The 27,579-nt window shown below is 46.2% G+C and overlaps 3 protein-coding genes across 4 annotated transcripts; 1 reads left to right on the top strand and 2 right to left on the bottom strand.

Moving 5' to 3' along the window:
• Nucleotides 1-5,518: 5,518 nt before the first annotated feature.
• Nucleotides 5,519-7,608, bottom strand: RAB24 (RAB24, member RAS oncogene family). The gene is made up of 8 exons (XM_006873462.1): nucleotides 7,402-7,608; nucleotides 7,255-7,323; nucleotides 6,750-6,828; nucleotides 6,568-6,635; nucleotides 6,392-6,491; nucleotides 6,153-6,203; nucleotides 5,962-6,024; nucleotides 5,519-5,850 (listed from the first exon to the last, which is right to left on the bottom strand). The coding sequence occupies exons 1-8, from the start codon at nucleotides 7,516-7,518 to the stop codon at nucleotides 5,786-5,788; spliced, it is 612 nt and encodes a 203-aa protein (XP_006873524.1). The 5' UTR covers nucleotides 7,519-7,608; the 3' UTR covers nucleotides 5,519-5,785.
• A 307-nt stretch (nucleotides 7,609-7,915) lies between these two features.
• On the top strand, nucleotides 7,916-10,664 carry PRELID1 (PRELI domain containing 1). 2 transcript variants are annotated; one of them, XM_006873460.1, is made up of 5 exons: nucleotides 7,916-8,197; nucleotides 8,751-8,976; nucleotides 9,896-10,009; nucleotides 10,101-10,179; nucleotides 10,410-10,664. In XM_006873460.1, the coding sequence occupies exons 1-5, from the start codon at nucleotides 8,106-8,108 to the stop codon at nucleotides 10,553-10,555; spliced, it is 657 nt and encodes a 218-aa protein (XP_006873522.1). In that variant the 5' UTR covers nucleotides 7,916-8,105; the 3' UTR covers nucleotides 10,556-10,664. The 2 variants fall into 2 exon arrangements, with proteins under 2 accessions (XP_006873522.1, XP_006873523.1); XM_006873461.1 differs by having other exon boundaries at nucleotides 10,443-10,555.
• Nucleotides 10,665-12,212: 1,548 nt separating this feature from the next.
• On the bottom strand, nucleotides 12,213-16,129 carry MXD3 (MAX dimerization protein 3). Its single transcript, XM_006873489.1, has 6 exons — nucleotides 16,060-16,129; nucleotides 15,714-15,819; nucleotides 15,036-15,065; nucleotides 14,798-14,912; nucleotides 12,395-12,574; nucleotides 12,213-12,335 (listed from the first exon to the last, which is right to left on the bottom strand). Exons 1-6 carry the CDS (start codon nucleotides 16,127-16,129, stop codon nucleotides 12,213-12,215), a joined length of 624 nt encoding a protein of 207 aa, XP_006873551.1.
• Nucleotides 16,130-27,579: the final 11,450 nt, after the last annotated feature.

Genomic DNA, 27,579 nt, shown 5'->3' with positions numbered 1-27,579 from the left:
TCAAGCATGGAATTCAATTCCGCTGGTTAGGTTGGAAAGTAGAGGGACTCTCAAAGCTATGTCTCAGGCCTACAGAGCCCCATTGACAGCACCTGATGAAGCTTGAGAGGCACTGGTGTTCATTGAAAACAGTGCTTCCTGTGTGCTAGGCCAGTGCTAGCCCATTACACAGATAATAAGGCCTGATTCTTGTGAGCCTAATATGTCTGCCTGAGTTCCCAGGCTTTCAAGAAAGAACCTAACAGGAAGCAAATAGGGAGTGCTGAGGGACCCTGGCAATCCAAACTTATTCTGAAATGCTCTTTGTGACTGAGAAGTGATTGTGTTGAGTGTTTCCTGGATGGGGGGTATGCATGAGGATGTGTACATGCAAGCACACTCACAGTGGTCTCTGTAGACAAGAGGGCGCAGCACCAAGGCCCAGTGGGGCTGTCACTATGGCAGCCACTGATGATTACATCTGGGATGTACACAGTCTGAAGATCTGCCTTTGGTGGAGCATCTGGTTAGGGGGAGCTGGGCTCTATAAGAATGTAGCTTTTCTGGCAGTGGAATAAGGCAATTGGCAAGCTTACCTTTCTTTTCTACCAATTCTCCTTTTACATGAACCCACCTAACTCCTATCCCCCAAAAACCCAGGTGCTTTCAGATTTATGAGTCTTAAGCAGTGGACATAGGGAAACTGCATTCTCTGGACTAGACACCCCCAGCTTCGGGGAGATTGCCAGAGCCTGGTGGGAAAGTATTTGCTCTTCCCCAATCCTTTACCCTTTGAAGTGGGATGGAATCCTTGTCTTCAACATCCTTCCCTGAGAATTGCTGTGATCTATTGAGAGCATCTGCCTGCTGACTTAGCTCAATACCACCAGAACATTTCCCCTAAGACTGTCAGGACTGATTTCTGTGGTGTTCAGAGCATGTCCAGTCTAAGAGATAGCTTTTTATAACTGCTGATGATCTGTTACTGCTGCCCTGAGCTGGGGCCCAAGGGCTGGGAAATCTGTTGGTGCTACCCTGCCCTGTTATTCACCCAGCTCACTGACTGCCAACAGGAGTGCTGTTTGGCCAGTTCCCTCCTACTTGTCCAACCCTTCTTTATCCTTAGACCAAACATGTTTACCTCTCTGCTTTGCCAACTCAGCCAGCAGCTTAGCCAATAGGCCATCTCCTGGCCATTGTCTGTGATGGCTCTTAACACCCTTAACAGAATTCCGTATTTTGCCCCAATTTCCCCTTCATCCTAAGTTCCTATAATGGTTACTCCCATCACTTCCAAGGAGGGAATAGTTGTTATAGAAGCATTTGCGCTTTATATAAAGATTTTTAAAAGAATCTGCTTTTATTTCCCAAAGTCTGTCTCTGGGGATGAGACACTTGAACTCAGGCAGAAGGTTGAGGCAGGGTAGGATTCAAGTTTAGGGACCTATCCTTGCTCTCACTTAGACCTAGGACTTGCCTCTGAATTCCACTTGCCTAGTTCTCCCTTTTCATCCTGTATCTCTTCCCACACCATCAGAGAGGGAAAAACTCTCTGTTCAAAGGGAAGAGAAAGCATAAAGCATCTTATTTTGTTTTAAAAGAATTTTAAACCTTGAAAAATATTTTTAAAGAAATCCACCAAGAACATTAAAGTTCATTATATTAAGTATTTATCATGTGTGAGACTTATAAGTATATAACTTCAGCTGTAGGTCCCTTTCCCTAATCTTAGGTTGTACGAGTAGGGTTTGCTTGGTGCCAGTCCTGTGCCCTTTTCTCTCCTGTCATCTGTAATTGTGATCAGAACAAGATAATCTGCACTGCACTGTCAGAATCTCCTTCCACTATGTTGTGTGTTAAATTACCTTAGCTCTTTGTTTCATTAAATAAACTGTGAATTTTTGAGGGGGAGGGTGCAGGCTTTGTAAACTTTTTCAGTAGAGAAGTTTAACCTGAAGTGTAGCATATTTGACATCAGCTTTGGTTTAGTACTTGACAGTCAATTTCTCTAGCAATGTCTCACAGCACAGAGAGGATTGATGGGAAAATATGGCCATGACTGACCACCTTGTGATTTTTCCTTCTTTCCACTCTCCACCATTCTGCAGACTTCATTCCAGACATGCCTACGTAAATAGCTGAGCTTGGCTTTGGGGCATTCTCTATCTAGATGGATGGATAATCAGGCTCTATCCAAGGTCATTAAAAGACTCAGGTTGTTGAGTGGAAACTAGAAAGTTGAGCTCTCACGTCCACAGGGTAGCAGCTTCTGAGCCTAGATTGTTAAGATCAGGAAAGCAGTCACAGTAAAACAGTAAAGTCAGGACTAGTGTTGGAAAACCTTGGTGAAGGCAGGCAGGGAGTGACCTCGTCAGCCTCATGGGTCCCTTAGGAGCCTGTAATGAGCTCTTTCCTCCAATATGTAGATTGGGAATGAAAGGAAATCCTTTCCTTAGAAATTTCTTATCTATGTGCAGGGTAGTATTACAGTGTTTGGAGAAGTGCTTGAAAATCATGGGGTCTCAAGAGAGTGTGCCTCTGAGCTTAGCTCCCCAGGGAACTGTCTCCAAGGGGGAGCCAAGATGGAAATGCTCCAGAGCACGTAATGTGCCTCTACTGGCCCTGTCATGTCAGGGAATAAAAAATGATGGAAACTGTTGAAATTTGTATTCAAAGCCTCATTGGCATCTCCTACTGACACAAACCCATTTAAGTAGTAAGCTAGCTGTCATTGTTACAAAAGCATCCATGTTTTTAAATGTTTACTTTCCCTTAAAGTTACTGAGTTTGAAATGATTTAAATCACTGTAGATCCTCTTCTGAATGATGACCACCCATCTTTAGCATTGATTAAACAATTTATCCTTTATATCCTGCCCACCCACCCCACAAACATACATGCACAAGGGCCAGGGCTTAGACTGACTTGGACATCCTTTCCCAGGCTCAGCACATGTGTCATTAGAGCTGGACTCCTCCCAGATTGTATGTTGCCTTGTGAGAACTGAAGGTTGGAAGGAAGTCTGATCAGGCGGCTTCCCCTGTGGGGAGTATAATCCAGAAAGTACTACACCTGGACAGGCTTTACCCTCAGTTCCTACAAAGCAGGCTTTTCCCTCCAAGGCTTATATTGGGATGTTGCCATCCTCTTGGGATTTAGCAGAGGTGGCCCACTGTCCTAAACTGAGTTTATGACAGGCAAAGGATTCCCTCAAAGCCCTTCTTCGTACAGTAGTAATAGATGAGCTGCTTATGTGTTAGACATTCCAAATCATTTAGAACTAGGTAGCTGCTGCAGGAAACTAATTGGCTGTGGCCAGTTAACCATCATTTGAGCTCTCAAGGGCCAATGCAGCATGCTGGGTCAGAGGTGGCTATAGTATAAATTGAAATAGAAAATTGCTTTGTACACACACACACACACACACACACATAAACGTAATGGTGCTAATTTTCTGTTATGAATAAGCACTGCCAAGGGATGAGAGACTGGTAAACTTGGGATTCCTGTTTATGAGTAAAAATTTTGTATAGAAAGGCTTGAAACCAGCTTAGAGGTGGGAGAAGGCAGTGCCTCAGTGAAGCCTGCACCCAGTCCTGGAATGGCTCAGTGACTTCCAGATGTGGTTGTGAGCCCCGAGTCCATATGAGGGTGGCCATTGATTTACTCTGAGCCTCAGTCACCATGTTGATAGCCTTTATCTATACTGCCTGAATCAGGCTGGTAGAGTTCTAGGGGTGGGTTCTCCTTCTGTTACCTTGTCCCCTTCTCTACCTCTTCTACTCATGGGAGCACCTCTATTGCTTATGAAGATTAGGAGTAATATTTCTTAAGGAAGTGGAAAGAGTTTATTTTAATTAGAAATCCACAACCTAGAAGAAATGTTTCTCACCAACATAAGCAAAAACAGCACATGTTAAAATTATGTGGTCCCTTTGCTAGAGCTTCTTTCCCATGACTTTGAAACCATCAGACTATTGGGGGGCTTTGGAAGTTAACTCCTGGAAGTCAAGCAGACCATTAATATGAGGTGAGCACAGTGAGTAGTAGAAACCAAGGGCTCTGGTGCTGTTACTTCCAGGGTAGGGCAGAGAGTGGAGGCTTACAGGTCTGTGGGATGCTGTGTGTATGTGTAGGTGAAAGTGCGGAGTATGGGCAAAGACAGCACACAAGAGCTCATGGAAGAACAGCTTTCTAGGTCTTGGCAAAGTAATAAGCTGACGATAAGAGATTTGTTTTTATATTTTTAAGAAAAGGGTGGGAGGGTGATAGCTGAGATCCATCACTGTTTATTTACCCCTCCCCTATAGATTGTCAGCTGTAAGTGAAACTCCTAGTGAAAAGAGGGGAGCCCTGTGCTAGGAGTCCCCATAAACATGTACTGTAATTCTTTGTATATAGAAAAAAATTACTGTAAAGTAAAGTTTAACTTTACTCTTATGGCCCTTGCCCTGTGTTTTGTTTTCTTGTCCTTGGGGAGATACTAGAGTCTTAACAGGAGGGTGGACTGGTTGGGGTTAGAGCAGAAGCTAGCCCAAGTTAGTTCCTGAGCCTGGGTCCTGTGTATCTCATGGGGAGTGGTTTGCGTTTCCACTAAAGCAACCGGCTGCCTAAGGGTGTTTCTATCCTGTTAGGAGTGACTGGTGTCACTTTCAGTCCGTCTACAGGAAACCTCCATCACCCATAAGAAAGATTATTTTGAGGAGTTGGTTTTGAAAAAGGAAGTGGAACCAAAGCACTTTTGAGCAAGAATCTTACCATCTTGCTTAAGTTTTCCATTTGCCAGAGGCAGGTGTTAGGCACTATAGAGGACTCAGCCCAGGCCTAACTTCAGGAAAGCAGAGGCCAAGGGTGAACAGGAAGGAAACAAGAACGGAAAGGGCTGCAATACATTTACTGGGTTGTACTGGAAGCTTCAATCCCATTTACAGTAACACCCACCTGATATTTTTTAAATGCTTGGACCTCCCAGTCCTCAAAGTATGCTTTAGGAACTGTGGATTTGACCTTTCTGACCAGAAAAACACCCTCAAGGGACAGAAAATGAGAATTTAGTACTTAGTTACGTTTTTCACAGTCCTGAGATCCAGAGTAGCCATCTCATTTTCATAAGAAAATGCAGCTTGAGGGTTTAAATCCTTTTTCCAACTAAATCTAAATCATTACAACCTTACTACTATTTACACTGTATTGTATGTAAGATGTTACTGGGAAGCTTAGGGCCTAACTCAGGTCCAGACATGACAGATGCAACAGAGCCAGCCAGACCAACCTGTCTTGGGGTAGGAAAGCATAATCATTTTACCTCTGGACATCAGTTAATTGCATTCCTTGCTTTTATGGGCATGCAGAACACTGGTCCAACTGCAGACTCTTACCCCCTATTTTTGCCCCATTCAAAAACAAAAAAAGTGCCTCCAATGTATCAGCTACGTAATTTCCAAAGGAAAGTAAGAGATGAGAGGAGCCTTAACATAGGAAGTAATACCAAAATGATTTAGGTATCTTGATATTCACACAGCAGGGAAAGGGGCTGAGTGTGATTCACAGTGCATTGATTTTATTTACAAACCAGAAGCCACTTTTAAATAGTCTGCACACTACCATCCAGGGCAGAAGCCTGGGGTTCAAGTCAGTCCTCCATCAATCCGTTCCAATGCTGCCTCCATTTCATTGGCCAGCACAGGCAGGTACCACCTCTGCTGCCATGGGAACATGGAGTAGCTCAGACATTTGACCACCCAAGCCCAGACAGCTAGGTCCATCGGGAATTGGTTTAGTTCCCCCAGGCCAGGTGGTGGTGATTCAGTGATGACAACAGCTGTAGAAGTAGGGGTTTGCCTTCTGGCCCAGGTCCACACCCTTGTCCTCTGTCAAAGAGAGATGGCAGCTCACCACCATTCTGGGGGAATCAGGTAACTCAAAAGGACCAGGTACCAAGGACATAGAGGAAGTCTCCAAAAAGGCTGGGAAGTACACACCTGTCATCACCTGGAAAGCAGCCACACTGACGTAATCCTCTGCCACTTTCTGGAAGAGCTCGTCTGGCAGGAAAAAGGATGATCAGTGAGGGCCCAATGCCTGCTGCCCTGGAATTGTCCAATGACCCAGCCCTCTAGGAGGTCCTCTGCTTTCTCAGGTGTCCCTGTCTATGTAGCCTCAGAGTACTCACCCACACTCTGGCCAGTCTTGCTAGATGTCTCAAAAAGCTGAGCTTTGATATCTGTAAAGAAAAGTGGCTAAACCTGAGAATATGAGAATCACTCAAAAGAAGGCAAACAAAGAAATCTAGACTCCACAGACAGGCTCAGGGAGCCCAGAAAGTCTGAGGAACCTTGCTGTGGCAGCCAAGCAGTCCCAACCAAGAAGCCACTTCCCTCCCCCAACCCTTGTGGGACTGAGGAGCAATACTGTCTGCATAGTCCTGGACATCGTGGTAGTCCACACGACGCCGACGCCGATCCTCCTCCAGCAGGTCACTCTTGGTGCCACACAGGTAGATTTGACAGCCCTGGGACAAGAAGCAAGGCCAGGGTCACCCTTGTGAACTACCCTCTTAATCCCCCAGGCTAGGTGTGTCCATCTACCTCTTCAAGGTTGCGCAGTTCCTTCACCCAGAACTTTGCTCTCTCAAAGCTGCTGCTGTCTGTGAGGTCTTGGGGTGGAGCATGCAAAAGACATAATCAAGAGTCAGTAGCAGGCTTCTGAAGTTACTCTGGTGCCCAACCCTGCTGTCTGAGAGACAGGACAGAACACCACCCCCCCTTACCATAGCACACGATGGCAGCCTTGGCACCCCGATAGTAGATTCTGCTCATGGCTTCATAGCGCTCAGAACCTGCTGTGTCCTAAAGGGCAGGAGGAGGCTCAGCTCTACCCAGAATTGCTAAATTACTCCCCAAACTGCAAACTACGGTCACATTCCCCATATCCCCATTTTACAGATAATATAGAGAGCCTAGGAGCTCTGGTAGCATAGTGGTTAGGAATCGGGTTGCTAACCTCACGGTCAGCAGGTTGAAACTACCAGCTGTTACGCGGGAGAAGAATGAGGCTTTCTGCTCCCGTAAAGATTTACAGCCTCGGAAACCCTGTACACAGGGTCGCTATGAGTCGGAACCGACTTCACGGCACATAACAATAACAACAACATAGAAAGCCTAGTGAAGAGAAACAGCCTCGTTGAAGGCCCCAAGTCAACCAGCGATGGGCAGCACCAAAGCCGCCTCTGGGCAAGGTCTCCCCAGGACCTGTCTCTTGCAGTGAAGACTTACCCAAATACCCAAAGTCACTGTTCGGTCTCCGACGGACATCACCTTGGCAACGAAGGCGGCCCCGATGGTCTGCAAGGATGGGGAAGATGAGGCCGCGGATGCCCGCTCGCCAGCTCCCGCCCGAGCCCGGCCTAGGGGCACACTCACGTTCTGATAGGGCCCCACCAAGAAGCGATCGTGCACGTATCTCTCCACCAGGCTGGTCTTGCCCACGTACTCCTTGCCTAACATCACCACCTTCACGTCCACGCGCTGCCCACTCATACTCCTGGGGCCTCCTTACCACGTCGGGGTCCGAAGCGGGGACGGGAGGCAAACCCGGATCTCCGCTTGGCCCAGGCAGCGCCCCAAAGCGCCAACCTCGCACCTCGACCGCGTCCCTGACTGCCCTGGCTCTTCGGCCCCGGGTACTGATTCTTCTACGAAGAAACCAACACCCGGGGCGGCCTAGGAGCGTGCGGGGCAGCGCCCTCAACGGCACTGCATGCCGTCGCCCACCCCGCTCGCAAGTCCGCCTCACTGAGGCTCTCCGACTCCTAACCAAAACCCGCTCAGCTTAAACCCTGTTCCGACCCGCAGCGCCGCGACTCCCGCGGGAGGGGGCGAGAGGACGATAAGGGGGCGAGGCCGTGCAGTCACGTGGTGCGACAGACGGAAGTTGTGGGTGCTGCACCGGAAGTATCGTGCGCCCTGACCACTCCTCATGGCCGCGGTGGCTGGTTGGACGCGGTGCGGTGTTCACTGAGCTGCGAGCCTGGCGGGCGTGCGCCGACCTCCGGCAGGCCTCCGCGTGCCCCCGGGCTCCGCACCCCTAATGCTGCGCGAGTGCTGAGCCCGCCCCGGCCGGGACAATGGTGAAGTATTTCCTGGGCCAGAGCGTGCTCCGGAGTTCCTGGGACCAAGTGTTCGCCGCCTTCTGGCAGCGGTATCCGAACCCCTACAGGTACTGTGATATTAGAAAGAGTAACTCTCCCCTCGCAGCTTGGAGGTGGAAGAGTGGTTGGTGCCCACATAGGGGGCTGGAAAGAACTCGACACCAAGGTGGGAAGTCCATGGAATGTGGTCGTCCTTAGGGTACGGGAGCTTACAGAGCATCAATTAGACCAGGCCCGGAAGGAGGCTGAGCTAGGGCAGTGGTTTATGTCCAAGATTTTCATACCAGGTTGGGGAGAAAGGAAGAGGCAACACTCGAGTTGGGAGATCTTGGGGTTGGAATTTCGGACTCTCACCTACTCCTGTGCCCTCTCCAGTCCATATGCTTGGACTTGGTAATAAATCGTGAGGTTCAGCCCTAAGGAAAGGCCCAGGAATCCAGGTCAGTGAGGGGGCGGGAATTGGAATTTGCCCTAAGGATAAGTTCAAGGGACTCCACTTCCGTAGTGTTGCTCTGCACAGATTAATTACACTGCAGGATGGCAGGAAGGCCTGGCCACTCAGCGTCAGGAGGCTGGCGAGTGGGAGCCCCACCTGGAGCACCTTCTCTCTGCCATCTGCAGCAAACATGTCTTGACGGAGGACATAGTACACCGGGAGGTGACCCCTGACCAGAAGCTCCTGTCCAGGCGACTCCTGACCAAGACCAACAGGATGCCCCGCTGGGCCGAGCGACTGTTTCCTGCCAATGTTGCTCACTCGGTGTACATCCTGGAGGACTCTATTGTGGACCCACAAAATCAGACCATGACCACCTTCACTTGGAACATCAACCATGCCCGGCTGATGGTGAGCTCCCTTTCCCCCCAAAAAAGAGAGTCATCAGTTACTTGTGCCTGGAGAATTCTGTGGTCTAGAGTACAGCTTCAGATTATCTATTCAGCTGGTTAGTCTCTCTGGACCCATCCTTTGGCTCATTCATACAATGGGGCAGGGGTACCCGTTGCAAGTACTAAATATAAAGTGCTCTGCACAATACCTGGCACACATATAGGTCATAGTCCATAGGAGTGGTGCTGATGTATTGAGATAGTAGTTTTAAACAGTCCACTGAGCCATAAAGGGTGCCTTTTGGCTTTTTCATTGAAGGATTTCCATTTTTGTTTTATGTAATGGATTTCTGCCTAAGACTTTTTGGGGGAAGGGGTTTCATATACAGTTAAAAGAAAAAAAGTTTGAAAACATGGTTTAAAGAACATTCTAGGATTATCTTCTCACATGTGAATACCCTGTAAGCTTTAAGCTAATCTTTACAGTAACCCTGGAAGGCGAACATTGCTCTTTATTGTACAAAGAGGGAAGTGAGGTTCAAAGAAGGGAAGTTTCCCGCAAGGTCACAGAAGGAGCAGGCACTTTACTCCCGTGATAGGACTGTTTTGCCCCAGAATTAGCCCAAAGTCACCACCAATGACTACCATGAGGGCACCTTTATGAGAAAAGTGCTTTTACTGGAGGTACTGGCCCACTGGTTTGACTGGTGAAAAGAGGTTTTTCTTGGGGATTTTTGTTTGGTTGGTTGTTTTTGTTTTGTTTTTTTAATGGGTATCTTGCTCTCTCTGTATAATGTAGCTCCTTGGGCATGCAACAAAGGGAAAGAGATTCTCATTTCATAGTTTCCCCTTGTGAAAAGAGGGTAGGGGTCAGATTTACATGCAAGGTGGCAAAACGAAAGACCCACACAGTATGACTAGCCTTACTCCCTACACAGGTGGTGGAGGAACGCTGCGTTTACTGTGTGAACTCTGATAACAGTGGCTGGACCGAAATTCACCGGGAAGCCTGGGTCTCCTCAAGCTTGTTTGGCGTCTCCAGAGCTGTCCAGGTGAGCAGCATTTTGGGAGCAGCTGGTGCTCTGTGGCCCCGGGCGGTGGGCCTGGACCAATCAGCACTTTCCCCTCCTCCTCTTTTGCCAGGAGTTTGGTCTGGCCCGGTTTAAAAGCAATGTGACCAAGACTATGAAGGGGTTTGAGTATATTTTGGCCAAGCTGCAAGGTAAGAGCCCTGGTCCCTGTGGAGAACATCCCAGTGAGAAGCTAGGGTTTCTCAACTGCACCCTGGTGGGCTGAAGCCTGGGTCAGCTACTGCCCCACTTGAATTCTGAGACTCATCTGTACTGTGAGATTAATACCACCTTTCAAATGGAACCTGGCTCTGAGGAGAAGGGGTGACTAGGTGGATTTTCTTGGAGTCTCCTGACCCCATCCTCTGATCCTTTGATACAGGTGAGGCCCCTTCTAAAACACTTGTAGAAACAGCCAAGGAAGCCAAGGAAAAGGCAAAGGAGACGGCACTGGCAGCTACAGAAAAGGCTAAGGACCTTGCCAACAAGGCAGCCACCAAGCAGCAGCAGCAGCAGCAGTTTGTGTAGCCATCCTAGCCTTCCCAGCACCACCGCCGCCCCACACCAGACAATCCAGCTCCACCCCTTCTGGCCTATCCCCAATGTGCTTTCTTATTAAAAGTCAGCTTCCAGCCCTATCTACTGTCTGGGGGGCAGTGTGGAGTTGGGGCCAGTTGGGCATCTACAGGATACCAAGCACGTTACCCATGTCTGTGACAAGCCTGCTCATTACCCCATTGGGCACCTGAGGCACAGAGAGGTGCCCAGGGTCACAGTGTGCAGGTGGAGTGGAGTGGTGTGGTATAAACACTAGACTGTAAGCTCCATAAGGGCAGGAATCTGTTTGCTCTCTGATGTGTCCCAAGTACCTGAAACAACAGCTAGCACATATTAGGCACTCAATAAATACTGCTGAATTCAATTAGCCCCAGCTCTGGAGTCCAAGGTTTGGTTCAAGTCTTGACTTCACCGTGTTCTTTGGACCTCAGGCAAGTCACACCCACTGGTACCAGAGCTAACTCGGAGCTGGAAGTATTAAGTGTGCGCTGCCTTGTCTAGAACAACGTTTACCCTAGTACCTGGTCTTATTTCCTCTTTTCCATCTTGGTCTGTAGCCAAAAATTCCCTGACGAATCAGGCAAGACCGTGGACAGAAAGGAAGTTTACAAAAGACGGCACTGACAGGTTACAAAAGAGGCTTTTAATGAGAAAATTCATAGCTGTGAAGTCAATTCCAACTCGGCAATGCTTTATGGCAGAGTAGAGCTGTCCCATGATTCTCACTGCTATAAAGCTTTACAGAAGCAGACTCCCTTCTTTCTCCTATGGAGTGGCTGGTGGATTCAAACTGTTGACCTTTTGGTTAGCAGCCAAGCATTTAACCACTGTACCACCAGGGCTCCTTATTAATGAAAATATAGTATTGGGCTGCTAACCCACAAGCTTGGTAGTTCAAACCTACCAGCCACTCTAAGGAAACCCTACATTGTTAAGTGCCGTCGGGTCAGTTCTGATCCATGACAACCCTGTATAGGATTTCTAAGGAGCAGCTGGTGAGCTTGAGCCGCAGACCTTGCAGTTGAAACGGCTTGGCAGCCTGGTGCATTAACCCGTAGGGCCACACCAAGACTCCACAGAAACCCTGTGGTGGTGGTGGTGGTTATGTGCTGTGGAGTTGATTCCAACTCATAGCAACCCTGTACAGGGTTTCCGAGGCTGTAAATCTTTACGGGAGCAGAAAGCCTCATCTTTCTCCCATGGAACAGCTGGTAGTTTCGAACTGCTGACCTTGTGGTTCGCAACCCAATTCATAACCACTACGCTACCAGAACTCCTTAAAGAAACCCTATACAGGGTCATTATCAGTCGGAACCAACTTGATGGCATTTAACATCTGGAACAGATGTCTGGGGGCCTTGTCCTGGTAGGAAGTAAGAGTTTTTCAAGAGGCTTCCTGCTCCCTTGGAGACATCAAAGCCAAGTCCTACAGAAAATGCCATGAAGGGTAGCCTAGGCCCAAGCTGCTTGCCCTGCAGAGCTGTGATGTGGCCCAGGTGTACCCCCTCCAATCAGGGACTGCCAGCCCAGAAGTGACAGTACCTGAACACACAAGTCCTTTTAGTCCATTCCAATAGGTGACTCCAAGCAACCCATGAGGGCTCCCGCCTGGCTAAAGCAGCAGAGGTCATAACCAGGCGCTGTCATGTGCGAAGTTGTGTGAGTAGCTGTGCTCCTGGCCGGTGCTGAAGCCCCGCAGCAGCTCTGCCTTACCCCCAAACACCAGGCTCTCCACGTCCACCTCCAGCTCCTCTGCACAGGGAGAGTCCCATCAAAAGACGTGGCCATCCCACCAACTCCTCTACCCACAGCCTGAGGCCACTCACCTTGATCAGAGGAGAGGCCTGAGGAGTCTAAGCTGTCTGCTCGCAGCCGCTCTGCTGTCCCCAGGGGTGACCGGAGCTGCTCTAACTGCTGCTGCAGGCTCTGCTGTCTGCTGCGTAGCTTCTCCTTCAGCTGCTGGGCCCGTCGCTCCTGTTCCTCTAACTTCTGTGGAGCAAGAGGGAGCAAAGGCCTGATGCACCCACCCAGGGGGCTGACCTCATCACAGCATCCCTCAGCAGGAGTCTGACCACATGGTGCCCAATGTTTACTCCAACCTAAATCCAGGGAGCCAGTCCCCTCAGGCTCCTTCACAAAAAGATTGACCTGTAAGAATTTTGTCTAGGTGGGAGTGGGGAGTACCACAATCTCAAAGGCCTTTAGAGCCTAATCAAGTGGTGGAAAGTATTCTAGTGTAAGGCAACCATCTGGGGGAGGCCTGTAGAGAACTGATGAGTGTGTGCTGCAGCTCAAAGAAGCAGCCTGCTTACAGGTTCCAACCAGTAGTTGCCACATCGAAATGCAAGCCCAGTACTGCCAGGTCTCCCAGTGTCTGAGAAGCTAGAAAGTCAGATTTTTCTTATACCAGTTTTTAAATGCTGACAGCTGATTCCAATTTTTAGAAAACTACAGACCAAGGCTACCAGTTTGTACCTCCTAGCAAGATCTCAGGAACGCAATTCAGGAGCCCAGACAGAGCCTTTATATTCCTGTCTACCCTGCCCATGTCCCAACCTGAGCTCTGGCAGCCCTGAAATCCCCGGGCCTGGATGATTTAGAGGGATTTGCCCAGCTGTCGAGCCAAAAGCCAAGCAAGTTTATGCAGAACCATGAGCAGGCAGAAGCCCACATTCAGCATTCAACAAGATGCGAGAACTGGGCCAAAGAGGGTATTTGGACTGAGTGTAGGATGAATAACAGCTGGCTAGACAAAGACGAGGGAAGAAAAACCATCCAGACACAAGAAGACGAGCCTAGAAAATTCAGCTTTCTTTGTGGAGCTGGGAAGATAATGACACCAAAACCAGGTCAGCAGCCAGGTCTGGTTTGTCAAGGGCCTTGAATTTCACAATCAAAGTAATACTAACACTGACTGACTGTTAATGACCAGTCAGGAGTCACAAGAGTCTGGGCTCTATGTGCTGCAAAGATCATTCTACGGTAAGGTGGAAGACAGCCTGATGAGGCAAAACAGGAAGCAGGGACTTAGAGGTTGCTGAAGAGGACCCAAGAGAGGGATGATGGGCTTCAAGAAAAGCGAGATTCCCCAGATCTTCTCATGGACAAGTCCGGCAGAGAAGCAGGCCAGGCAGGTTCCCGGTGAGAAGGGTTAGACGTTGGTAGATGATGGAGAATAGAACAGAGCACTCCAGGACGGGGACATGGGGCTGATGGTCAACCATGAGGGCACACTGCGGTTGTATGATGGAGACTGAGCGCTAGGGGTAATGAGGAGCTGTCAGAGGTTAAGTAGGAGAACACGTCACAGACATGGTGAGATCATTTAAGGTCTGGTGGTTTAGGGGCAAAGTGGGACACCAGCCCTTTAGCTCTTCCCCAGTTCCCAACCAAGGTGTGAGTCAACCACAATGAGGATGACAGCAGATGTGTTATTGTTGTTATGTGCCGTGGAGCGTTCCGACTAATAGCGACCCTGTACAGGGTTTTCAAGGCTGTAAATCTTTACGGGAGCAGAAAACCTCATCTTTCTCCCACGGAACAGCTGGTAGTTTCAAATTGCTGACCTTGAGGTTCACAGCCCTATTCGTAACCACTACGCTACAGCAGGCATGGGACAGCATAAATGGTCCCCGCATCTATAATTTATTTGATGATCCATGGAACCTTCTATCATGGATCCCCGAGTCTAGACTAGATATGGAGTGAGGGCAACGAGTGATCAGGGGCTATCTGTAACTTGTGCTTCTAACAATTTTCAAGACAAATCGCTGTCAATAGTGACGATGCATAAGCAGAAACACCTTCCTCCGCTTATCCAGATGTCTCAGCCAGGCACTTTTCTCCAGAGCTGGAGGCCTTGAAGGATCAGACTGGGAAGAATAGGACCAACCATCCATTCCAAGGGACCCTTACATAGGACCTAGCACAAAAGTTTTCAACAGCAGACCAGTCCTCCCACTGCATGAGACTGGCCCAGCTGGGATCTAAGTAACAATCACAGTTATAACAACACTTAACTGCTTAACTGTGTTTAAGTTTCAATCCTCAGTTACTTTTCTGCTTTTCTGACCATTTAACAAGTAGAAAACGAAGCCCAGGGAACTGTCCAGAATCACACCTTTGTTCTTTCACTAATCCTACCCAGTACCCCCATACTGCATCCCTTCAGACTCCTGGTATAGTGGCCCAGGACCCAGGGGTGGCCCTTACCTGGATGTGTACCCTGGCTCGGCGCAAGAGGCTCAGGGTGGTATATCGGGTACAGTCAGTGCCCAAGGGCATCTGCTGCTTCAGCTGCTCCAAGCACCGCTTCAGCTGGGCCCTCCTGCAGGGGAAGGGATCTGAAGGGCAGTGCTAGTCCAGTTGCAGGCCCCAGGGATGGCAGGGGAGGGAAAGCCAGAGGGAATGGTTCTGGGACCTTGTACATTAGGGCAAGGCTGGGACTCACCTTCGCTTTTCCAGCTCATTGTGCACAGACCTGCCAAGGCCAGGGAGGAGGGGAGAAGGTGGGTCAGACACCTGATAATGGCCTGGGGCCCAGAGCCTTCAGGAAGGGGCAAGGGAGTCAGTGACACACACAAGGAGCCAAATGTTGAGAGGTCTGCCCAAGGGGAGTATGGGAGTCCAAACCCGGGGATCTATTAAGAATCATTTGAGGATCTTGTTAAAATGTAGATTCCGGTTCTGTATATTTGGGGTGGAAAGGCAAATCCAAATGAGGCCCCTGCCAGTCAGCAAAGAGCTTCCTGAACAGAATGGACATTTGCACTGAGCCCAGAAAGTTTCCCAAAGAAATAGGGTGGAGGAAGCGACACTGAAATAGGAGAGAACAGCATGTGTAAAAGTCGCTGTGTAGTTTGCTGTGTGGAGAGGGGTGTGAAAACTGAAAACTATCTTGTTCAGTTCCTGGCACCTCAGAGGTCCTCAAGAAATTGTCCTTAAATGAATGAAAGGATGTGTGTTTAGTAAGTGATGGAAGGAGAGGCACAGTGAGTGAGTGAGGAGTCTGCTTCTCTGAGCAGGTACCTGGATTAGAAGATGCCAACTAAGGGGAAGAAGTGGGCCGAGAAAGGTACCAGGAAGGACAGCGCCCATCTCCCGCCCAGTCGCCCTTGGCCCTCCTCACCGCCCGCTGTCCAACGCGCCAGAAGCTTGGTGGGCTCTCTTCTTCCTCCTGTGGACGGAGCCTGGGCTGCGCAGCGGGCACAGGGACGCGTAGCCATGCTCAGCCTCTGCCAGAGAGAGTCTCCGTCAGTGTCAGGTGCGGAAAGGGCTTTAAGCGCCAAGGCCATTCCCAATCCCTCCTTGCCAGACCGGCCTCAGACTTTTCTCAGGGTGCGAGCTAAGGACGGGTGCTTCGGTGCCTCGGTGCGACTGCGCTCAGACCAGGCATCCTTAGAGTTAAGGAACCAAGTCCAGGCCGGTGTCAGCGAGGCCGCCGGCCTGTAGTCTGGTGCATAGCTCTTCCTCACCTCTTTCGCGGCGCTCCAGGTACTCGGCCGCCTGCAGCAGGACCTGGATGTTGCTGGCCACGGATTCCATGACGGCGACAGCTGGCGGCAGATAGACTTCGAGTGCGGGCGGAGGAACAGCGGTGCAACACTTTTGTTACAATGTAACTGACACAGAGCAACAAACACAGGGCCCGGGCCCGCCCCCGCGACGCCCCGCCCATAGCCCCGGCCGCCCCAGACTGCTGCGGGACTGGTCTGACCGCCAGCTCCGAGCCTGGCTCAGGAGTTAATCACCGGGCTGAGGGAACTGCATCAGACCCACTTCACTGGCCTAGGTAGCCCCCCCAGAAACTTAAGATTTCTGAGCCTGTGCCCAGCACCGCTGGGGTCGAGGGACAGGCGTCTGGAGCAGGCCTTGGTATCTGGCACTATCTGAGCCCAGGTTAGGATGCGCACGTGAGCGCCTCGAGGGCGGGGCCGGCCGCGCGCCACGCGCCCATTGGTCCGTGACCCGCCCTGTGGCACGATTGGCTGGCGCGCGGCCCCGCCCTCTCCCGCCGCTGGTCAGCACAATCGGGCGGGAAAAGAAGCAGGTTTCAAATTTGAAAACCTAGGGGACGGGGGCGGGGCCGAGTGGAAAACGGGGCCGCAATGCGCATGCGCGGAGGAAGGGCCGCAGGTCCAGCGCTGATATTCAGGGTCTGTCCCTACCTACTATCTACTCCTGCCTATACTCCTCCCAGGCCTCCGCTACGGTTCAGCTTCCATTTTGTCGAATGGGAGTAGTCCTAATCTTGAAACCTGGTTCCTTCACGTCGTTGTCTAGGAAACTGCTATCGCTATGAGAATAGGCTAACACTTTTGCAGGATGCACGCGAATTGCCTTTCTAGAGGCTCTAGGTTCTGGGTCTCAGAGGAGCGTTCCTCCATTTACTGCTACTTCTGAAAGGCTTGTGGCTGCATCATGCAAATGCGGCTGGAGTACCGACTTGCTGCTGCCGACCTCCTGGAGACGCGGTGCCCAGGTGCGGGCTCCCTCCTTCCTGGGAACCCGGAGCTGCAGTACTAAGAGCCCTTCTCAAACTTGACTTTCTCCAACCTTCCGGTGCCAGCACCAGTAGGTGTGGCCATACCTGTGGGGTCAGTGACAGTTAGTGTAAGGGTGGAGACAGGAAGATGAAAACAGCTAGTCTAAGGGTCCTGCCAAAGCCAGGCTGAGGCCTGACTGGAAAGAACCAGAAAATGAACAAGGAAAGCAGGGTGAAGGTGCGCAGCAGGGAACGAGATTCTGTAGAGACTATGGCCAATCGATTCGGATTCTTAATGACCCTGTAAGACAGAGTAGAGCTGCGCCCTAAAATTTCCCATAGTGTAAATCTTTAACTGGAGCAGACAGCCTCCTTTTTCTCCCGCAGAGCAGCTGGTTGATTTTGAACTGCTGAATTTATTGTTAGCAGCCCAATGCGAAACCCACTAACTTAGGTAAACAAAAGGCATGAGGCTCCTGAGCAGAAGTTTTGGAATTGCTTCTGCCACTGTCCACTCACACATCCATCCACAAGGTAATCTTGCTGGCAAAGTTGGGCTGAGCCTGACTGGAATTAACCAGAAAATTAACCCCAAAAAAAGAGACAGGAGGGAATGGTGCCAGGAACTAGATTCTATTATATAAAGACCACTGCCGATTGCCTCAATTCCAACTCATACTGACCTATAGGACAGAGTAGAACATCAGGCACTGGTGTAGTGCTGGGACATGGGGAATACAACAAATGGGTCAAAAGACAAGTTGCTGCCCTTGCAGAGCTCATCCACTCCAGAGACTAATAGTGTAATCACACAAAAGACCTTTGACAAGTCTTCACAGGAAAATATAATCCTGAGGGCATATCCTGGTAAGGTCAGAGAACATTTTTCTGGGGTAGTGAATTGTTTTAGTTACCTAGTGCTGCTGAAACAGAAATATCACAAATGGTATTAAAGAACAGAAATTACTTTTTTTCTATGATTCAAAAGACTAGAAGGCTGAATTCAGGGTGTAGCTATAGGTCCTTCTTTGTCCATTTCAGCTTCTAGTTGTTTAAAGCCATTGAGTATGTTGTGATACATAGTGACCCTCTATAGGCTTTCTGAAGCTGTACATCTTTTCAGGTGCAGAAAGCATCACTTTTCTCTATGGAGTAGCTAGTGGGATAGAACTGCTGGCCTTATGGTTAGCTGTCCAGTGTTTATCATAGCTGCTGGCAATCTTTGGAGTTCCTGGGCTTGTTGATTCATCTGCCTCTGTTAAAGTAGCATCTGTCTTCTGCACTCATCTGTTTTTAATCTGCATATTTATAGCCAAGATGTAATTAGATTTAGGATTTACCCTACATTGGTATGGATTCATTAACATATTTCCCCACAGGTTTATATCCACAGAAATAAGGCCAAGGAGTCCAAAATATATTTTGGGGAATTCAACCAATCTCATTTCACTCTTTGGCCCCTGAAAATGTATGCCTTGCCCATGTGAAAAACACATCTATCCTATCACATAGATAAATAACTGTATGTAGAGGAGATGTAAGAGAGATCCAGGAAAAGGGAACAGCATGTACAAAGCCCCAGATTAAAAAGAATGTGGCAGTATGCAGATTGAAAGACAGCCAATACATCTTGCCCAGGGAAGGCAGAGAGCTGGTGATGTGGAAAGTGAGTGATGCAAGCCACTGCTGAAGGGCTGACAGGATGCAAAACAGGCAGGTAGGTTCCTGGACCCCCTGTCCCATGTTTACAGAAAGGTTTGTGAATGGATTTCCAATTTTATTTCACTGAAATCAATTGAATTTCCAGTTTCATTTCACTAAATTCACAAATTGGAGAGGAATGCATTGCACTCATTGTCAAAAACAGCATTTCAAGATCTATCTTGAAATATAATCCTTTCTGTGAGAGAATAATATTCATATGCCTACAAGGAAGGTCAGTTAATACTACTATTATTCAAATTTACCACAAGGTTGGTTTGAACCACAAGGTCAGCTTAATTGTGCTTCTGAAGAACCTGTACACAGACCAAAAGGCAGTTGTTCAAACAAATACTGAATGGTTTAAAACCATGAAAGGTGTATGCTAGGATTGTATCCTTTCACCATACTTGTTCAATCTATATGCTGGACAAATAATGTAAGAAACTGGATTCTATAAAGAAGAACATGACATCAGGATTAGAGGAAGACTCAGTAACAACCTGTGTTGTGCATGTGACATAAGTTTGCTGGAAACAAAGAGAATTTAGATACTTACCAATGAAAATCAAAGATTACAGCCTTTAGTATGGGTTGCACCTAAATGTAAAGAAAACAAAAATCCTCACAACAGGACCAATAAATAACATCATGAAAAACAGAGAGGTTGAAGATGTCAAAGACTTTATTTTGCTTGGCTCCACAATCAATGCTCAGGGAAGCAGCAGTCAAGAAATCAAAAGATGTATTGCATTAAGTAAATCTGCTGCAAAAGACCTCTTTAAAGTGTTAATAAACAAAGATGTCAGTTTGAAGACTAAGGTGCTCCTGACCCAAGCCATGATATATTTCATTGCCTCATTTGCATGTGGAAGTTTGGCTATGAATAAGGAAAATTGGAGAAGAATCAATGCATTTGAATTATAGTGTTGGTGAAGAATATTGAAAATACTAGACAGCCAGTCCAATATTGAAAACATATTTGGCTGCCCGAAGAACAAACAATCTGTCTTAGAAGCACAGCCAGGATGCCCCTTAGAAGCAAAAATGGTGATACTTTGTCTTTCTTTCTTTGGCCATGTTCTCAGACCTTTCTGTTCTCAGAATTTTGGACATGTTCTCAGTCCCTGGAGGACATCATGCTTGGCAAAATGGAGGGTCAACAAAAGAGAAAAAGACCCTCAACAGGATGGACTGACGCAGTGGCAGCTTCAATGGCCACAAACGTAACAATTGTGAGGATGGCACAGGACCAGGCAGTGTTTCGTTTTATTGTACACAAGGTCGCTAGGAGTTGGGACCGATTTGACAGCATCTAACAACAAAGACAGCAGCCACAAATCTTCTAAGCAGATACAGAGGACTTAGGGAGCCCAGTTTTGGAGTGGGGGTGTCTTGGGAGTGGTCCTAGAGGAGGTGAATTTTAAATTGAGATGTGAAGGAGAGTTCCCAGGTGAGGGACTGTCAAAGTGAGGGAGTGTTGCAGGCTTGAAGATGGGGATGTGGAGGGGAATTGGGGAAGTGGGTACATGATTCCTGATAACCAGATCAGAGTCTGGACTGCATCCTAGGGGCCATGGGAGGATTCCAGCTAGAAAACAACACGGAGACAAAAGACAGCCTGACCTCAGGCCTCCCTCCATGAATGTGGGCTAGGGCCACTGGCAAAAGGGACTTAGCAGGTGATGGGGATGTAGGAGGCAATACTCCTGGGGAGTAGAGTAGATGGGGAGCTCTTGGACCCAGAGCTCCAGGCCAGCAGGGCTTGTGCACCAAGCACCTGAGTGCTCCTCTAGGCCCATGTCAGAATGCCAGACCTAAAGGCTTGGGTCAACGACTCCCTGGTAAGGTCTGTCAGCCACCCCAGGTTCTGCCAGAAGCCAGACCATGTTCTTAGGTGTGCCCCCAGAGTTCTGTCTCACAAGCACTCTATTGACCTGTAGACCAGAAACCTTCTCCGAAACCCTTATCCCAATGCCTCCAAAGGACCATTTTAGTCAGAAACTTAAGAAATTGTAAAAAAATAAATAAATAAATAAATAAGCTTTACAGGCGCCAAAAGCCTCATCTTTCTCCCATGAAGTGACTGGTAAACTCAAACTACCAACCTTGTCATTAGCAGCCCAGTTTGTAATCCACTACACTACACAGGAAGAAGAACTGTATATTAAACGGGAACCAGGAAGTGCACCTAGAAGTGAATTTGGGACAAAAGGATTTATCCTCCTTAGATTGAGAGATCTGAGTAGCCCTAGATGGGTAAAGGACCTGTCAACAGAAACTGGGTCTGAGGTCATGATTGGTGGCCACAAAGGAGCTAGGATAGAGACTATGTATGTAGGGACAGATTTTAGGAGCCAGCTCTGAGGAAGGAATGGTCAACCTTACCCTGAGCCCCATTACTTCTTGTCCAGACCCCTCAGAGCAAATCCTAGTGCCAACGGGGCCCAGGATCGGCCTCCTCACACTCATCATTGACCTGACTTACAACCTCTGTCCTAGCTGCCCCGCCACCACCCCCGGCCCCATAAATACCCACCAGGACCTGCTCTGCCTGATGAGGACTCCAAGGTTTGAGTAAGTTTCCTATAGCGCCTGTAACAACATACTGACTTTAATTTTTTCCTCACAGAAATGTATTCTTTCATAGTATCAGGGTATCATCAGGACCACACTCTCTGAAGTCTGTAGGGAAGAATCCTTCCTTTCCTCTTCCACCTTCCTGCTTCTGATAGCACCAAGAATTCCTTGGCATGTGGCAATATCACTTCATCTCTGTGTCCACCTTAACATAGCTGTTTTCCTTCTGCATCTGTCTCTGAATCTCTGCTATTATAAGGACACCAGTCGAATTGGGTTAGGACTTACCCTATTCCATTGACTCAAATTAATTACATCTTCAAACATACTTTTTCCAAATAAGGTCACATTTACAGGTACCTGGAGCCTGGTGCCTTGCAAAATACCCATCCCTCAGCCTGGCCTGGCCTGCCAACACCATGTGGAATACACAGGAATCAAATTGACTACATCTGTGGGGAAAGACAGTGGAAAAGTTCAATATCCTCAGCCAAAACAAGGCCAGGCCACCATTTGCTCATATGCAAGTTCAGGCTGAAGCTGAAAAAAAATTAAAACAGGTCCATGAGAGCCAAAATATAACCTTGAATAGATCCCACCTGAATTCAGAGACCATCTCAAGAACAGATTTGATGCACTAAAGACACTAGTGACCGAAGACCAGAAGAGTCGTGGGATGACATCAAAGAACATCATACATAAAGAAAGCAAAAGGTTATTAAAAAGACAGGAAAGGAAAAAAAAATACCAAAATGGATGTCAGAAGAGACTGAAGCTTGCTCTACAGCATAAAGATGCTAAAATAACAGGAAGAAATGAGGAAGTCAAAGAGCTGAACAGAAAATTTCAAAGGTCAGCTCGAGAAGACAAAGTCAAGTATTATTATGAAACGTGCAAAGGTGGGAAGTTATGAAACCCAAAGGAAAACATATGGTCAGCATTTCTCAAGCTGAAAAGAACTGAAGAAAAATTCAAGGCTCGACTTGAAATACTAAAGGATTCTATGGGCAAAATATTGCATGGTGCAGAAAGCATCAAAAGGAGATGGGAGATACATACAGAGTCACTGTACCAAAAAGAAGTGGTAGATGTTCAACCATTTCAAGAGGTAGCATATGATTAAGAACTGATGGTAAAAAAAGCTAAAGAGGATAGAGGGAAACACTGTTAACTGATGATATATGGAGGGGATAATAATCAATGTAATGAAACAAGCTATATGAATGGTTGAATGTGAAGCTGATGATGTGCCCTGTAAACTTTCACTCAATCCAAAATAAAAACATTTAATAAAAAAAAAAAAAAAAAAAAGAACTGATGGTATTGAAGGAAAAAGTCCAATCTGCACTGAAGGCATTGGTGAAAACCAAGGATCTAGGAATTGTTGGGATACAAATTGAAATCTTTCAACAAACTACTGATGATGCAGCACTGAAGGCACTTACTCTTCTATGCCAAGAAATTTAGAAGACAACTACCTGGCTAACAGATTGTAAAAATTCCGTATTTGTGCCTATTCCAAAGAAAGGTGGCTCACCAGAATGTGAAAATCATCTAACTGTATCATTAATATCACACGAGAGTAAAATTTTGCAGAAGATAATTTAATAATGATTGCAACATTACATTGACAGGTAACTGCCGGAGGTGGAAGCTGGATTCAGTGAGGTATATGCTAACATCAGATGGATCTTGGTTGAAAGTAGAGAATACCAGAAAGATGTTTACTTGTGTTTATTGACTGTGCAAAGGCCTTCTACTGTGTGGATCTCTGTCTTTATTTTATTTTATTTTTTATTGTGAATTAAATAAAAGTTTACAGACATGATATCAGCTTTACATTCCAGAAATCATACACTTTGTTACAATCTTCTCATTGCAACAAAAGTTATCCTACTTCCTTCCTGGTTCCTGTTTGTATTCCACCTGACTGTGTAGACCTTGACAAGCTGTGATGGTGTCATATTTGTATTTAATTGATGATTATATGTTGGTGTGTTTTAGGTTCTCATCAACTGTCTCCTGTGGGTGAAGTTAGAGAATGGAAGCGTGTACAGTACAGTGTTGTTGTTTGCCATTCATACCTCAGTTCAGAGTGAGTTTGGCTGGTGGTGGTTGCTGTTTATAGTTGACCATCAGGTGGTATAGGAGCTGGTATTGGTTCTTACCTAGTGGGTGGAGCTGCAAAGGGTACATTTAGGGTTGCACTGTATGGATACAGTTACTGTTTCTTGTTGGGTAGGAAAGAGAAAGTCCCCCCCCCACACACACACACAAGAAAACAAAACAGAATAAACAAACAGGGAACCAACAATGAGAAGAGAAAATAATAAAGAGAATAAATAAATAAAAACAGGCAACAACCAGAAAAACAAATATAATAACTATGAAGAGAAAAGAGGGACAGGAAAATGGAGTGATAGAAGAGAAAAATAAGAGATAAAATAAAAGAAGACATTAAGAAATACTTAGATATAATTAAAAAGAGAGAAAAGAGGGGAGGAAAAATGGGGCTATAGAAGAGAAAAATCAGAGAAAAAATAAAAGGAAGAATTAAAAAAAAACTAACAACAACAAAAACACTTAGAAAAAACAGAGATAGACCAAAAGGTGAAAAAAAAAAAAAAAAGAAGAGGGGAATGAGAGACAGAAGAAAAACAAAAGCAGAGATAGAAAGGATAAAATTCAAGGGAATAGAAAGAGAAGAAGGAGTAGAAGAGAAAACAAAAACAGTTAAACAGGGAAAGGGGGAAAAAAACCCTAAAACAATTCTGAGGAAGTCCACTTTATCTTTTTTGTTGTTGCCATTTGTGCTTTTGATGTCTTATCCAGGAAAGCTTTGCCTACCCCAAAGTCATGAATGTTTACTCTTTTATTTTCTCTTAAGCGTTTCATAATTTTAGCTTATTAATTTCATTCTATGATCTATTTTTAGTTCATTTCTGTGTAGGGTTTGAGGAAGGGGTATTCTTTTGCATATGGGTACCATTTGTCTCACCACCATTTTTTTAAAAAGATGATTCTTTCTCCATTGAATTGTCTTAACATCCTTGTAGAAAATCAAATTATATTTCTTCAGTGCTTGAATGTGTAATTAAAATAGATGTACTTGGCAATTAGAAGAATGTTTACAGATTTTCTTTTGTGGTAGAGAGGACTAAGTATAAGTTCAAGAGATTCTCCATTTCAAGATAGTAAATAAGAAATAATTCTATACCCTAGGGGAGATTTGAGACAGTAATACCATCTTCCAAGTCTCATATTTAACTCACCTGCTTCTATGGTGCAGACACCAGATGTAACTTGAAGAATGAAGCTGACCTATCATAAATATATATATAAAGACAGTGGTGACTGTCTTTTTGTTCAGCATTTGAACAATTCAATTGTCTTGACCTCCAGGGGTTTCATGTCCTAGGGAACAGATCAAAACAGATCAAATCAAAGCCTTCCCACCCTATAGTTTAAATATCTAAATAAAGTTTCCCCAAGGAGATATAGAAAGGAGAATTGGAGAGGAAATTAAGAATGAACAGGCATATTGGGTCTCTGAGGGGGGTGGGGGGAACGGTTTTAGCTTGAGAAGTAGAGGAAAATGTCACAAAATGAGGAGTGGAAGGGTCCAAATTGTACCCTGAGAGACCCTCTGTCCTGAAATATGTTCCCCATAGTGCCAGGTTCATTGTCAGAGCAAAGCTAAAACTAGGTTTTGCCCATTTTGTCAGGCACATAGTATTGACCAAATTATCTGATACCCCAGGGGATTATGAGTTCACAAGGAAAAACACTGAGACTCCTGAGGTGCACAAGAACTATCAAAGAGGAAAAGAAGAGCCACTTACATAAGCGGGGACTTTCAAAAGCTCATGGAAAAATGAAACTAAAAGATAGTGGAATTTGTCCACAAACTTTTTAAAGTCCCCTCCTACTAACTGAGGAATCCTCCTATGGTACTGTGTGATATGCATCGACTTCTAGTCAGAAGGTCGGCAGTTCAAACCCATCAGCCACTCTTTGGAAGCCCTATACAGGGTTTCTATGAGCTGGAACGGACTCTGCACTTAACAACCTACAAACTGAAGCCCAACTAATAGGCAGAACAGAGTAAGAATTTCCTAAGAGAGAAAGGAGATAAACATGAAGAAAGAACAAACAATTGGAAAGAAAAATCAATTGGAGATATGACGAATGAAATATAATAGTTGTCATAAAGAACTCAGTAGATGGGTTGAATAAAAAATGAATACAAGAAAATGAGTAAATGTTAGAGGCACTTGAGACTATGGCCCTCGACCACCTTCAGGTCTGGAAAGGAACCCACCCTGGTAACCCAATTCTCACAAGCAGTAGACAGATATCTGGGGAGGTCAACAACACTTGTGAGGTATGCTCACCATGGAATGGTCAATCATTCAAAACCAAAAGTGCAACATTTACCTAAGGATAAAGTTGAGAAGGGATGGGAAGGTGGGTGGAATGGAAATAGGAACCCCGGGGAGGAAATGGGATAATTGTTGCATGGAGGATATTGTCTATAATTGAGATGAAACAGAATGTATGATTTATTGGACATAAAACTGTAAACCTTCACTCAATTTACAATAAAAATAAAAATAAAAAAAAAAAGAAAGAAATTAGTACATGAAAAATCAGGTCAAAGAACCATTCCTGAAAACTTCAGGAGGAGATAAAGAGATAGACATTTATAATGATGAATTAAGAATTATGGAGACTATAAATAGAAATCAACAACAAAATATAGCTTTTAAAATTCTTTTTATCTGAAAACAAAAAAGCCTGGTGTGGTGCTGTATGGTCAGCACTGGACTGTGAACCACAAGGTCAGCAGTGCAAACCCAGTGCAAACAGGGTTGCTATGAGTCAAAACCGACTTGACAGCATTTCACAACAACAAATAACAATTGGGGTAAAGAGGGAATCATAATGAAAGTCCTACAGTTAAAAAAAAAAAAAAAAAGTTGTGGAACATGACTATAGAATAACTTAGAGGAAAATTGTTGTCTTGAATAAAATTAAAAGAAAAAAGAACTGATGCAAAATATATCCAATAGAAAAACTGACACTGGAGTTAGTCCAAATACTCCAAAACAAGCAAATAAGCAAGCACTTTTTCTGCAGCCATTGGAACCAGAGTCACATGAGCTGCTAGATATACATCTGCACCCATAAAACTGATTATGGGGCACTGGGCCTAACAACAGTAGAACCTGAAGATAAACCCAAACCCACTGGTTGCCATCTAATCAATTCTGACTCATGGAGACCCCATGTGTTTCAGAGCAGAATTGCATTCTATAGGGTTTTCAATGACTACGGAAGGCAAATCTCCAGATGCTTCTGTGTGGATTCAAACTGCCAACCTTTCAATAAGTAACTGAATACTTATCCATTTGTGGCATCCAGGGACTTCTCCAAATCAGATAAGAAGCATATAGAAAGTATAACTCCATTTAATTTGTGAGCATAGATGGAAAATCCCAAGCAAAATATTTGATAACTATTTTTAGCTATGTTTAATTTAGAATACAAGGAGCTCTGATAGTGTAGTGGATTGTGATCTGAGCTGCTAACTGCAAGGTCAGCAGTTTGAAACTACCAGCCATTTCTCAGGAGAAAGATGAGGCTTTCTGCTTCCGTAAAGATGTAGTCTTGAAAATTCTATACAGGGTCACTATGAGTTGGAACCGACTCCACAGCACATCACCACCACCAATTTGGAATAAAGGTTTAGCTAATGAAACAAATTCCCTTTCCTTCCCTCTCAGTGCTCCCTCCCAGTGCTCTGTGTTAGAGCCCAAACTCTAAAGGCATTTGGTCTGTGAAAGTCCCGGGCCAGCAGTCAGAGCCCTAACTCAACCTTGAGTCTTGACCTAAGTCCAGACATCATCTTGAGTACTTTCTACACTTCTGACTGTTGGTTCTGGAGCATAGAATAGGGGATGAGGGAAAGGGCAAGTTTTGACTGTTGTTGCTATGAACCCTTTGATATATATTATTTAAAAATTATTACATACACAATTTGCTTGTTGTTAAGTGCCACTGAGTCAGCTCCAACTCATAGTGATCCTGTACAGGGTTTCTGAGGAGCAACTGGTGAGTTTGAAGTGCTGACCTTGTGGTTCAAGCTATGCTTGAGGTGGCATGCTTATCCTACAGCACCACACCAGGATACATTTAAATAGAAACAAAACTGCTACTTGTTGTTGTT

Source organism: Chrysochloris asiatica, unplaced genomic scaffold (genome assembly GCF_000296735.1).
Source record: "Chrysochloris asiatica unplaced genomic scaffold, ChrAsi1.0 scaffold00242, whole genome shotgun sequence".
Classification (NCBI taxonomy): Eukaryota; Metazoa; Chordata; class Mammalia; order Afrosoricida; family Chrysochloridae; genus Chrysochloris; species Chrysochloris asiatica.
This window is presented reverse-complemented; position numbering and strand designations above follow the sequence as displayed.